General features: G+C 49.3%; 1 protein-coding gene across 2 annotated transcripts in view; it reads left to right on the forward strand.

The window, feature by feature from the left end:
* Pnkd (PNKD metallo-beta-lactamase domain containing) overlaps positions 1 to 14,075 on the forward strand; it is a 72,735-nt gene that overhangs the window by 43,049 nt on the left and 15,611 nt on the right. Inside the window, exon 1 of one of the 2 annotated variants that reach the window (XM_021158245.3) lies at positions 7,553 to 7,729. The exons of the other annotated variant lie outside the window; for it this stretch is intronic. Coding sequence (XP_021013904.1) covers positions 7,569 to 7,729 — 161 coding nt within the window. The 5' untranslated portion in view covers positions 7,553 to 7,568. Of the gene's footprint in view, positions 1 to 7,552; positions 7,730 to 14,075 lie in introns of those variants that run through there. 2 annotated transcript variants of the gene reach the window in all.

The following is a 14,075-nucleotide window of genomic DNA, read 5'->3' on the forward strand; positions in this document are numbered from 1 at the left end:
CTCAAAGCATCCACTTTTCTCACCCCTTAAGGCAAATTCAAATTAAAGCTTCCCTCAAAAGTCTACTGCAGTGGTGCATGAAACAATCACAACACTCAGGAAGCTGAGACAGGAGGATCTCAAAGTTCAAGGTTATGCCCTGTCTAAAACAACAATAAAAAATTCTTTCAAGCACACCTTTAATCCCAGCACTCGGGAGGCAGAGGGAGGCGGATTTCTGAGTTCCAGGCCGGCCTGGTCTACAAAGTGAGTTCCAGGACAGCCAGGGCTATACAGAGAAACCCTGTCTCGAAAAAAACAAAAAAAAAACAAAAAAACCCACAGAAATGGTAGGAGAACAAACAAATAATATAATGCCTAAACCTCAATGTTTGCTGCTGTTGTTGTGACAGGATCTCATATAGCTCAAGCTGGCTTTGAACTCACTATGCAGCTGAGGACCGCCTTGGATTTCTGAGGAGTCCCGGAAAACAGCTGCAGAGAGGGCTGGGCAGCCCCAAAGCTTGTGTTCTCGAAGGCCATTTGCTAAAGGCAGAGGAAGTGAAGGGGGTTGGGGGTTCAGAATGACAGTTGAGTGGTGAGACTGTAATGGGAATCCTGGAGCTTGACGCTGCCTGATGCCTGCAGATGTTGTGAGAGGAGACAGAAATAGATGCTTGAGAGCTATGCTTTAACCAGAGAGCCAGCAATCAGAGAGGAGGGAGCATTAACATCCTGGAAACCTGTTTTCCTCCAGTCCACAGCCAGCAGATTCTATAAGGAGGAAGAGTGTGGTTGCTCGCTTCTGTTTGTTTGTTTGTTTGTTTTCTCAGCTTGACACAAGCTAGGGTCCTCTAGGAAGAAGGGACTTCAAATGAGGAAATGCTGCTATTACAGGCAAGTCTGAAAGGCGTTTTCTTGATTAATGACTGACATGGGAAGGCCCAGCCCACTACAGTGGCACTGCCCCTGTACCTATGGCCCTGGGAGGTATAAGAAAGCAGGCTGAGCAAGCCATGGGGAACAAGCCTGTCTTAAGTTGCTGCTCTCAACTTCAGTGATGGAGTCAGTGGTAAAATGAAATAAATCCTTTCCTCCCCAAGTTGATTTTGGTCACACATCTGTCACATCAATAGAAAGTTAACTAGAACAGGGGACGGAGGCCATCAGTTGTTCTGTAGCTTGTTCTTCCCCCTCAGGTCAGGTGGCTAGCTGCAGTTTTGAGGCTCAAGGTCGGCTTATCTTCCCCTGTACACTTCCCTCATTCTGTGCGTGCTTGGGCTCAGGCTCTCGAACCTCCGAGTGAAGTTGCTTTCCCTGGTTTCAGCCTGTACTCTTGCGGGGGGGGGGGGGGGGCCCGGGCTGGGAGGGATTAACTCAGAATGAGCAAACCATTAATACGTGGGAAAGACGCGCACGCGCTGACTCTTTTTTCTGATCTAGAGTGCAAGCGGGCTGCGGGTTAGTTGTCTATACTAGTCTGCAACCCCCAGTTTACCCGAGAAGGGATGAAGAGAACCAGGCTGGAAATGGGGCAAAGCCTTTGTGCTTGGGGCTGGAGCGATGGCTCAGCGGTTAAGAGCACTGACTGTGCTTCTGAAGGTCCTAAGTTCAAATCCCAGCAACCACATGGTGGCTCACAACCATCTTTAATGAGATCTGATGCCCTCTTCTGGTGTGTCTGAAGACAGCTACAGTGTACTTACATATAATAATAAGTCCATCTTTAAAGAAAAGAAATAAGAAAACCTTGTGCTGATTAGGAACAGTGCAGCGCAGCAAGGCCCAGAGCTGTGACGGGGCAGAAGCTACCTGGTTGGTTCCCCTGCAGAAGGCAGGTGAGTGGGTGGGCAGGAGAGAAACAGAAAACCTGAGACAGATTCAGTCAAGACCGGGAAAGGCAAGGCAAGGCAATACCTCCAAGCAGACCAAGCTTTCAGAGTATGCAACACAACGGCTCAGGGGAAGGTCACTGTGGGCACAGTAAGCTCTTGATGGCAAAAGACGGTGGGGTTGGCCAGAGTGTCCCAGCCACCACTGTGCATTGGGTCAATGCTTCTAAACCAAATTGACTTTGCCACTTGGTCCAATGAGACGTCCCTATTTTTTTTTTTTTTTTTTTTTAAGATTTATTTATTTATATATAAGTACACTGTAGCTGTCTTCAGACACTCCAGAAGAGGGTGCCAGATCTCGTTGTGGATGGTTGTGAGCCACCATGTGGTTGCTGGGATTTGAACTCTGGACCTTCGGAAGAGCAGTCGGGTGCTCTTACCCACTGAGCCATCTCACCAGCCCCGAGACGTCCCTATTCTTTTTGTTTGTTTGTTTGTTTGTTTTGTTTTGCTCCATTCTGTTCTGTTTTGAAACAGGATTTTTCTGTGTAGCCCTGGCTGCCCAGGTACTTACTCTGTAGACCAGGCTACCTGCTTCTACGAGTGCTGGGATTAAAGGGGTACTCCACCATGCCAGGTGAAATCTCTTCTTTAACACTGAAACAGCTCCATCTATTAAAGCTCCTCCATGGTGTTCTTGACGTCATCATTGCTACCATCACCACCGATGATATCCTGTAAGTCAGCTAAGCACCAGGCATCTAGCTTGCCCTAATGTAAAGGTGAAGACAGGCTGTCCTTCCAAGGGACACAGCTTTGGCTGGCAGCTGGAATAAGGAGCAGGCATGAGAACATCTACCTTTACCCCTGGAACCTGGAACCTGGAACCTGGAACCTGCTCTCTCTCTCTCTCTCTCTCTATGTCTTGTTTTTGGGTTTTGGTTTTATGTGTGCAAGCTTTTCTATCTGCATCTATGTCTATGCACCACTTTCAGACCTAGTATCTGCAGAGGCTAGAAGACAGTATTGGGTTCTCTGGGACTGAAGTTACAAACAGTTGTGAGCTGCTACATGGGTGCTGGGAATCCAACTCTGGTTCTCTGGAAGAGCAACCAGTGCTCTAACCATTGAGCTATCTCTCCATCCCTGTTTTGTGGTTTGTTTGATTGTGTGTTTGTTTGTTTGTTTGTGTGTTTGTTCGTCGAAACAGGATTTTGCTGTGTAGACTTGGCTAGCCTTGAACTCACAGCAATCCTCCTGCTGGACTTACTAGTGCTGGAATTACTAGTGCTTAGTTGCCCATTTGTTGTTGCTGTTTGGGGCATGCATTTGTTTGCTTTTGAGACAGCATCTCACTATGTAGCCCAGGCTAGCCTTGAACTCATGAATCTTGCATCAGCTTTCCCATTGCTGAGCTCACAGGCAGGCACCATCACACAGGATTGTGCTTCAAATTATGAATGGGCCTCTCCTTGGAGAGTTACAGAGACAAACTTTAGCCTTGGCAGTGCTTCTGAACTGCTCCAGGGAGGAAGGATTGTGTGGCCAAAGACCTCGAGTGTGTGAGTGTTCAGAGACAGCTAGCTCTCCTGCAGCCTTCCAGATGTGGACTGTTCTGCCCTCCTATCTGCGTTGCCTTCCATACAGCTGTTCTGCAGGGATGGCAATAACATTTCCATTCAGCCTTTCTTTCCTTCTGTCATCCCCTCATTAATTCATCAAACACTTAACACTGTCTCGGGTCCAGGCATTGTACATCCCACTGACTCTGTGGGGCTTACATCCCAGTGGGAGGGACTGACAGGGGAGAACCACAGACAGTGTCCAGTTGTAAAAAGTGAAGTCTGAACTCTTCTGCTCCCTTCGCCTGTCTTGGTTTCTCTCCTGTTGCTGTGAAGAGACACCATGACTAAGGCAGCTTACAGAACCATACCTTCAGAAGGTTAGTCCATGCCCATAGGAGATGGCAGCTGGCAGCAGGCATGGGACTGGAGCAACAGCTGAGAGCTTACGCACTCAAATAACAACCACAAGGCAGAGAAGGAGGGAGAGAACTAACTGGGGGCGATGTGAGCTTTTGAATTTTCAGAGCCCACCCACAGTGACACACCTCCTCCAACAAGGCCACACCTACTAATCCTTCCCAAACAGTACCACCCATGGGCCATCTATTCAAACACTTGACCTATGGGGACCATTCTCATTAGAACCACTACAGTAGTGTAAGTAGTATAATAGAATGTTGAGGGACCAGCAGGGGCCTCTGGGAGGACCAGCTATTTTTCTCTGTCCCTTACACCTTAAGGAGTTTACATTTGCAGATGCTCCCTTCTCAGCCTCTCTCTATGTTATCACAGTCACTTGGGGCAACAATTCTTTGTTGTGGGCTTGCCCTAGGTATTACAGGCCCTGAAGCCTGTACTTGTGGATGCCATAGAACCCCCTCCCTCCCCAGGTAAACAGAGTGTAGCAATTCCCCTGCTCAAGGTGTAGATTGTTTTTCATCTTCCAAGTGGAAGGAGCATGTGTCGGTTTCTTTTCCCGTTACTGTGATAAAATGCCCCAAGAAAAGTAACTCAAGGGAGAAAATGGATTTTGTTTTGGTTTTGAGACAAGGTCTCAACTACGTAGCCCTTGCTGGCCCAGAACTCACTATGCAGACCAAGCTGGCCTCAGACTCAAAGAGATCTTCTTGTCGCTACCTGGGACCCAAACAGTGGAGGGGTGTCACTTTAACTCACAGTTGAAGACTACATTGCATCACAGCAAGGAAGTTAAGATAGCAGAAGCCTGCAAGCAGCTGGTCATATCTCATTCATAGTTAGGAAACGGGGATCATCAAATACCTTTAAATACAGATCAATTGCAGCCCAGGGAATGGTGCTGCCCTCATGTAGCCCAGAGAGGTGAGATGATCTCACCTCAGTTAGCCTAATGAAAACAATCCCTCACAGGCAAAGAGGCCCACCTCTCAGGTGATTCTACATCTTATCGAGTTGACACAGAGATGAACTTCATAGCGCCCAAAGTGGTAACAACCTTGGTACTTTTGAGGGACCAAGCGACCAACCCAAAGTGATAAGCAGATGAATGTCGTCATTTGAGGAGGTTGGAAACATAGGCTCAGCTATCAAGCAGAGGCCCTGTGGGCTGTGGATGGGACTTTGACATTTCAAAGAACATTTAGTAAGTATTTAATATGCAGGTGGCACCATGCCAGACACTGGCAAGCTGAAGATGAATATATTAAATTATAGTCTCCACTCTGAAGAAGGCTAGTGAAGCCTGAGATCACATGCTGATGCAGTGAGCAAGTGGGAAGGCATGGCATGAATATCCTACCAAAGGGCATGGAATGCACAAGTGCGTGCTTGCACAGGAGAGCACATGAGATCTGAATCTATGGAACAAAGAGTGAGCAGCACTCCAGACAGAACACAGTGTATACAAAGGCACGGGAGTACAAAACAATATGGTCAGTTCTAGAAATTGTGAGTCGTTAGGTGTCACAGGGCAGAATGCAGGAAGAGGGTGAATAGCATCTAGCTTGCTAGAACAGCAGATTCTCGTGGACAAGGGAGAGCTACGGCAGATGAGGAGCAGTCATGGAGTACCCTCCAGAACACACCAGAGCAGCAGAGGCTGGCTCCCTGAGCCTGCATGAGTTTGCACAGACACTGCCCTTCACTCTCTATCCCCAGCCCCGCTGTGACTCCAAGGAGTTCATAAACAGTGTCTTGAGTTTATTATCTATAAATGAGTGGTATGTGTGTGTGTATGTGTGTGTGTGTGCCTGTGTGTGCAAGCACCTGCTCATGGTGGGGCTGGGGCTGAGGTTAAAGATTAAGTTGTGTCTTCTGCAGGGTCATGCCTGAGCCTGCATTTCCTGTTTCAGATTACAGGGACTGTACCCTAATTTCTCCATATAATACTGCTTTACAGATCCCTCCCTGCAGCAGGCTATGTTCACAATGACCCACAATCCTTCAATCTTGCATGTACAGAGACAGAGACACAAACTCTCCTGTACTGGTCATGTCTTCTGTGTTTTTGCTTTTTGGTCTTCCTCTCACCCCCCCCCCCCCCAGGCCTTGGCAGCTTCACCCTTTCCTGTGCCTGGGCACAGAGAAGTAAAATTTTAGGGAAGAGACAAGGCAAGTGCAGGTTGTCCCTCAGATGTTCCAACAGAACCTGAGTGCCTGGAGCTCTCAGGTTAAAGCAAGAATTGGGTGGACTTTAGTGCAGTTTAGGGAGACTTTAATCCACCCCTTGGCTTTTTGCTGGGGTGTGAGGGAGGGAGAATGAAGTAGAAAATTATACATAGGAACCTTCAGCTGCACAGTGTGCTGTGACCAACTCTGAGACCACAGATGTGGGGTCTGATTATCTAGGGCTCTCAGGCTGAGCACAACAAGCAGGGCGGGAAGCGAGAGCATTTCCTCACCTGCTTCCCTCCGCTGCCTCCCAGTGGGAGTGACGGCGAGCCTGACTTTGCAGAGTTTCCTTCCCTCCCTGCAGAGGGCTAGGCAAGGCAGACTGCACACAGCCCAGCCCTGGCTCCTTTGGACAATTTGGACATTGCTCCACACTTGCTCTCACACCCATCTCTCCACTCCAATTTGGACATTGCTCCACACTTGCTCTCACACCCATCTCCACTCCATTGGCCAGAACAGCTTCTAGAACTCATTAGGAAGGCAGTAGTAATAGGTCAAGGAGCCACGGATGTGGAAACCAGACTGGGCATGGAACTGAGGATGTCTAGGTGCTGGACCTGGCTCTCCCACGCATGGCTGCATAACCTTGATAAAGTCTCCATGGACTGTCGCCTCTTTTCAGGGTGAAATATCACATGCCCTCCCCATCTAAATTGATCCAATGTGTTCCATATTGATTCCTCTATTCCCTTCCCTATATGTACCACTGTTTTTCATCGCATCTATGTTTGTGAGCACATAACATATGCACATGCGTATACATGCAATTTTATTTGTTTGCCCACTTAATCTCCTTACTGTATTCTATAGTGTAGGCTCCAGGAATGCGCCCCTCTTCCCTGTTAGGGATTGAGTCCAGGGTCTGGCACATGCTACACCATTAAACTACTGCCCCGCCTGGATACAGTGTATTTGTGTGGTCTCAGGCACCATAGCCCTCCACAACTTGTGGGAGTGATTTTCTCCTTCCACCAAGCAAGTCCAAGGATTCACACAGGGCAGCAGGTTTGGTAGCAAGTGTTGATCCTCTAAGCTACCTCTGGGCTCTGTGGTCTTTTGACCACCTGAAAACCTGGCACAATGCCTTCAATTTAGTGAATGAATAAATGAACAGTAGAAGATCCAACGAACTCCCGGATGCCTTCTAGCTAATAAAGTTTAGGAGTCAGGTTTCTCTTCAGGAGGACCACTCCAAGGCCTCTCCCCTGCACAGGAAGAAGGAGGGCTTGGCTTCTGTCCTCTCACAAGACTCTCCCTATACCGACCCTGATTAGCGCGCAGTTAAACTGGCTAGAGCTCCGCCTCCAGATCCACTAGTAGGGGGAGGAGCCAGTCCGTCCTTAGACTAGGGATTCGCAGCGGGTGCCAGGCCACAGCTGGCGAGGGGCCGGGTCTGAACGCGGTGTAGTGGGCGGAGCCAAGTGCCATCGCACCCCCTAGCGCGCAGGTGCTGGGAGCCCCGCCTCTCCGCACAAGGGGCCGGGGCGGGGCCGTCGCCTAGCAACACCAAGCCCCGCCCCCGGTCCCGGCCCCCAGCATGGCTTGGCAGGGTTGGCCCGCGCCTTGGTTGTGGGTCTCCGGCTGCTGGCTGCTATTCTTCGCCTTCGTGCTGCTCCTGAGTCCCCGCGGCTGCCAAGAACGGCGGGGTTTCCGCGGCCTCCTCATGACGCGCAGCCAGCGGCTGCTCTTCCGAATCGGGTTAGTGCTCAGGCTCCGATCTGTGCAGGCTAGGGAAGGTGGGCACACTAGGAGAATGGACGCAGAAAGGATACCGGGCGGGGCGGGGGGGTGCCGGATGTCTTGGATTTAGGGGTTTCTAAACCACCGGCCAGAAGGATGGAGAAACAGGCTGAGTTTAAAAAGCAAAGAGTTGAAGGACCGAAGAATTGGATGGGATGGGTAGGAAAAGAGGATTAGGGGCACAGATCCGAATTGGTAGGGCTGGGAGCCAGAGGACTCAGGGAGATGAGGGCTAAGTAAGATGCTGGAGCCCAGGGAGTGCGGGAACTGGTGCAGGGAAGAGCTCACGCGGCCGCAGGGCAGAGGTCAGCAAATCGGGCTCCCTATCTCAGGTGCAAGAGTAAAAGCATGCCCTAGATGTCTAACTTTACTCTGTATGCTCCTGTCCTTCTGCGCATCATCCAACACTCCACACCTCTGGGTGGGTCATTCTGTCCTCCTCATAGTTCAACTCTTTAGGTCAATCTAGCTCTGTCCCTTTTACCTTCCACTGCTGGCACCCAAAGCCCTCGGCTGTGAAATTTGACCCAACAGCCAGCCGCGGACCTCCCGGACCTCCCGTGACTTTCCCCTAGCCAACTCTCCTCCTCTCTGCCCCTAGCAAGAGTGATAGTCATCACTGTTCTTCTGCATTCAGAAGCAGGGAAGAAACCGGAAGACAAGCTTCTGAGGGGCTCTTGGGCAGGACCTCAGACCATAGTTTAGGGAAATCAATGTAAAGACGGGAATCTTGGTCTGTGTCCGGATTCCTGGGAAGACCTAAGACAGGGAATTTCCTTAGTTTCAGAGAAGACACTGTGCAATTCACCCTTCCTCCCTCCCCAGGCCAACCCCCCCTGCTCCCCAAAACTTCAGGCCTGGAGCTCCATTTTATGGTCTCTAAAGTAGAAATATAAAAGCCTAGTGGGCTGAAAAACATTCTAGATAATGCTCTGACCAAATCGCCATTACTTTGTGGGTTTTGTTTTTTGGGTTTTTTTTTTTTTTTAGCATTAAAGTCATGATGAGGTGGCAGAGTTTTTGTTTAGCTGGCTGGCTTGGTAAGACAGTCTCACAATGTATCCCAAGCTGGTCTTGAACTTGTGGTCCTCCAGTCTTCTAGGTGCTGTCATTACAGGTGTGCACCACCATACCTAACCAAGGTTTGTGACTGTCACTGTACTCTTTACCTGGATTTTGGAACCAGGCGTGAGGTTTTATTTTGTTTGGTTTCTTTGTAATTTGGTTGGCTGGTTGGTGCTGGAGACTAACCTAGAGCCACATGATGATATGTGCTCTACCACTCATCTACACACCCATAGTCACTAGATTTATGGGCTTTGTGTGTATGCGTGTATGTATGCATGTGTATTGTATGTATGGTGTTTGCATGTGTATGCATTGTGTATGCATGTATATGTATATATGCATGTGCATGTGTATATGCGTGTGCATATGCATGTGTGTGTGCCTGTGTGTATGTATGTGTATACATATGTGTGTGCATGTACCTGTGTGCCCATTTGCTTTGATTTGGGTTTTTTGTTCTTTGGGGTTTTTTTGTTTTGTTTTGTTTTGTTTTTTAGTTTTTATCACGAAATTTCTGGGAATTATGTAACTCTATTTAGAGAAGAGATTTTAAATCTACTTTTAGCATCCAAAATTGGTAAGCTTGAAGTCACACAAATGTCAGAGGAAGTGGAAAACGGGAGTTTCCGTAAGGAACTAGAACCAGAATTCCTAAGATCAGAATGCCAATAATCGCATTATCAAAACCACACGAGTCTGGGTATTCCTAGACTTGAGATTTGGGAGTTTTTCCCATCCCTTACGTTTGATTTCTTGAGGGAGCTTCTTCATAATTCTTTTTGGGGGAGAAGGGGGATATTTGGGGTTGAGATAGGATCTTTCTGTTTCCCAGGCTGGCCTCAAACTTTGCAGCCATCCTGCCTTAGCCCCATGCTCAATTAGGTACATACTACCACCCAGGCTTAGAACTCAGTGTTCTGAGCTGGAGAGATGGCTCAGCTGATTAAGGACTGGCTGCTCTTGCAGCGAGCTCCAGCTCAGGTCCCAGAACCCACACGGTAGCTCATAACTATTCATAACTAGAGTTCCAGGGGCTCTAACATCCACCTCTGACCTCTGTTGAGGGCACCAGACACAAACATGCCGCACAGATACACATGCAGGCAAAACACCTGTAAACAAAAAATAAATCTAAAAGAATTTTTTTTTTTCAGAATTCAGTTGTTCCATGAGGCTTTCCTTGTCTAGATTTCCAGATTGTCTTAGAATCGACTTTCCAAACTTGCAGAGCAGGAGGGTGTGCCTGGAATAGGATTTCCAGCTCCTGCTGGTCTGTGGTCTGGGAAACAATTAGTCCAGTCCCTTGAGGGGAGACATTGCTAACCTTCAGAGTGGGGCAGGGATACCGGCAGGAAACGTGGCAAAAGTGTAGGTGGTATTGTGAGGTGCCTCCAGGCCTGCAGGAAGGATGGATACAGGAGCCCATCCCCACTCCTTAAGCTGAAGGTGTGGCCAGGAGGACCACAGATGGATCATTTTGTTGGGGCTGGAAAGCATAGTGGAACTCCTCAGCAATCTACCCACAGAGAGGACCTGTTCGTGTGGTCACTAGTCATGATAATTCCACAAAATATTGGCTTCCCTCAATAGCCACTATTATTTGGGGATGAAAATAACTAGGCTAGGCTGAGGTTAGATCCAGCAGACATGGGCTGACTTTAGGCACTTGCTCTGGGGACTCTGAGAACCAGAGCAGAGAGCAGCTAAGCATTTAGGCTGGACAGGTCACCTTTGGAATTCTGGCTCGGCTGCATATTGACCATGTGGTGTCCTGGGCAGATATTCTTTCTGAGCCTGGCTCACTGGCACTTGCAGAATGGGGAATGGTGTTAGTGTCTGCTTTCGGGGCTCCTGTGAAGGTTTCATGAACCCACATGTAAGTGATCCAGGAAGGAGAGCAATTGTTTGTGTATAGCCTGTGATGTACAGGAGGGAGATGCATGTCCTCCTTAAGTTCTCTTCTCTCACAACTGTCTTCTAAGTTTATCCAGCCACGGTTGGGAAATGCCGCCGTCTCTCTCTCATTCCATAGCTCCTACCTGCCCAGGGTCAGGACTGTGTGAGCCCAGGGAACAGGATCTGGCCAGTGTTCTCTACTGCTGACCTTCAGAATGAGGTGATAGCTCTGTCTGAACTCCCACAGCAGGGATATGACACTTTATTCTGGCCTCCTTGCATAACTCTCTGTGTGTGTGTGTGTGTGTGTGTGTGTGTGTGCGCACGCGCACACACATGCAGAAAACACTTTTTTTTATAAATTGTTTTATTTTATGTGCATTGTTGTTTGCCTGCCTGTACTAGGGTATCAGATCCCCTGGAACTGGAATTATAGACAGCTTTGAGCTGCTATGTTAGTACTGGGAATTGAACCCAGGACCTCTCGAAAAGCAGCCAGTGCCCTTAACTATTGTGCCATCTCAGGAGATATTTCTTGACCCTTGCTCCAGCCATCTGATAAAATTGATGTGAACAGGTCCCCTAGGTGAGCCTTAGTTTTACCATTTCTGAAAGAGGAAACCTCTTGTCTGGGCCAACAGGGTCCACTGCCCCATTGTGCAGGGTGGCAAAGCCCTGGCATGAGGGTCCTTGAGGAAGAATCCTCTTGTTTGTGGCTTTGATGAAGGCTGGGTGTTGTGAGCTGGGCTGTCAGCGACATAGCTGGCAGTAGCCCTAAGCATCCTCAATTGGAATTGCTGATTTAAGTCAGAAACAGGACCCACAGAGATGCCCAAGGTTTCAAGTCTGGTGCCTGGAGTTCATGATTCCTACAAGTCCTCTAAGCGCCACACAGAAGCAGGCACACACACCATACATGTAGTAAATTAAAATGATATATAAAAAACCCAGGAACAGCCAGGCAGTGGTGGCGCACACCTTTAATCCTAGCATTTGGGAGGCAGAGGCAGGTGGATTTCTGAGTTCGAGGCCAGCCTGGTCTACAGAGTGAGTTCCAGGACAGCCAGGACTACACAGAGAAACCCTGACTTGGAAAAACCAACCAACCAACCAAATAAACAAAACAAAACCCCAGAAACTTGTCACTTCTCTGTTCAGACCCCTCTTATGGGCAGTGTCTCCTGGAAGAGGCAGAGTTGACTCTGCCCTGCCCATTCCTCAGCCACAGGAGCTGGTTTTCTGGTTTCCAAGGGCTGCCAGCAGTCCTTCCTCCCAATGTTGTGACCACCCCACCTGTGCACAGCAGGGTCCCCATCCCTGCTGTTCCAGTCCCTGCTGCCCAGCTTTATCCTCAATAATACACGACAGTGATGTTGAATGGCCTTGTCTGTTTACCAGTTTTCTCCTCCTACCTGAATATGGCCACACAAAGAATAAAACATAGTTACTACTGTATCTCAGCTTCCAGAGCAGTGCTTGGCACGTAGTCAGCCCTTATCATATGTTTTTGAATGGAGGGAGGGAGAGAAGAATGGGAAGATAGCCTTGGCCCAAGTGCCATGTTCTCCTGAAGCTGGCTTAGCCTCCTTAGCATAAACTCCCCTTTGCCTCCCTTGGGCCTAGCCCTGTTATCCTCCTTAGAGCTTTCAGTGTGTTCTCCTGTCCTGGGCTCAGGCTGCCACAGGTCTGGCACCCCAGCTGGACTCCCACAGGTTTTGCCAGGGTTCTGTCAGAGGGCCTGTGCTGAAAATGACTGACAAGGGAGAAACCCAGTAGAAGTGAATCCCAGGGCGTTGGCCAAGGGTGGCCCGGGGCTCAGGCCTCCTGGCAGAGGCTCACCTGAGGGGCTGTGATTCTAATGTGTTTCTCACCTTGCTTGAGCACTCCTGGGGGTCATATTGTCTCCTTCTATAAAAGATCGCTGTCTGTCCTGTCGTCTGCAGAGGACTACAGAGATGGGAAGGCTGAGAAAACCCAGACGGGAGCTTGCATGCCCTGGCCTCTCCTGGGCATGTGGAAGAGACCTCCAGATATACTGGAGGCTACAGGAAAGCCTTACCCAAGAGCCTCTTCAGCTGCCTCATTAGCTTGTTTTTTTGTTTTTTTGTTTTGTTTTGTTTTTGTCGTGTGCCCCCCCCCCCCAAAAGCACACAACAGGGTGTGACTGCTCCTATGGTCTTAAGCCAGTCCTACTCAACAGAACCCTGTGACCTGCTGGCCCTCCAGGTCTAGACCTTCAGCCCTCAGGCATTACAAGTTTGTTATTAGGTGTGTCCCATCCCTGGTCATATGCAAGCCTGGACAAGCTGAGTCTTGGCCAGAAATACGCATGACCACCAGCCTCACTACCCTGGGCCTGTCTCACTACCTTGAGCCTGCCCCTTGGGTACAGTAGTGTCTTGGGTCTCACTGTACTCAGGGAACCCACATATAGGGAGGACCTAAGCTGGGAAGGGGGTAAGGGAGGTGACCCTGGCTGCCGTGCTGTATGTTCTGGGGCTACGGGATCCCCTTCATCTTGCACCCTCCTGTCCATACTGGCCTGAGATAGGACCCCGGCCCAGACAAGGTCAGACACTTGACAGCCTCCAGCTTCCTTCAGGGCTGCCCTGGAGAGGAGGATGGGAGAAGAGCCAGCATTGTGTGTTTTCTCTGTTCATCAGAAGACTGGCTGGGGGAGGGCATGTCATCTTACTGTCAGCTGTCCTCATGGCTTCCAGGCTGGCCTCAGATAACAGAGAAGCCATGCTCTGGCTCAGCAAGGCAAGGGAGGGGTGCACTGTGAGCCCAAACTAGGGACCTGGTACTGTTCCCAGCCCTAACCCCAGGGAGGGGAGGGCTGGGGGAGGGGTGTAGCTCTGCAACACACACACACACACATACCCCGTACTTTCTCCCACTTGGGTCCCAGGGGGCCAATTAGGAAACTTGATTTTTCTCTCTGATGTGGTTATAGTGGGTAGAAGTGCTGTTCCAGGCTGTAGAAATGCTGAGCCAGATTTCAAGACTGGGGAAAAGATTGAGCTTAGCAGGAGAATGCGTGCCCAGGCTTGTACCAGTTCCTAGATTCTAACTCTAGCACTTCAGATTGTAGGAGGGGATAGAAGAGGTCTGAATCTTTCTCCTGTTGTTGTTTTGTCTTGGGTGTTGGTGTTATTGTTGTTTTGAGACAGGTTCTCACTCTGTATCTCTGGCCAGCCTGGAAACTCACAGAGATCCACCCACCTCTGCCTCCCGAGTGCTGACATTGAAGGCTGCCACATCTGGCCCAAGATGTCAAAATCTTTATTTATTTATTTATTTATTTATTTATTTATTTATTTATATGTAAGTACACTGT

The sequence above is a fragment of the Mus caroli genome, unplaced genomic scaffold, assembly GCF_978045245.1.
Source record: "Mus caroli unplaced genomic scaffold, Mus_caroli_1 scaffold_1, whole genome shotgun sequence".
NCBI classification, from domain to species: Eukaryota; Metazoa; Chordata; class Mammalia; order Rodentia; family Muridae; genus Mus; species Mus caroli.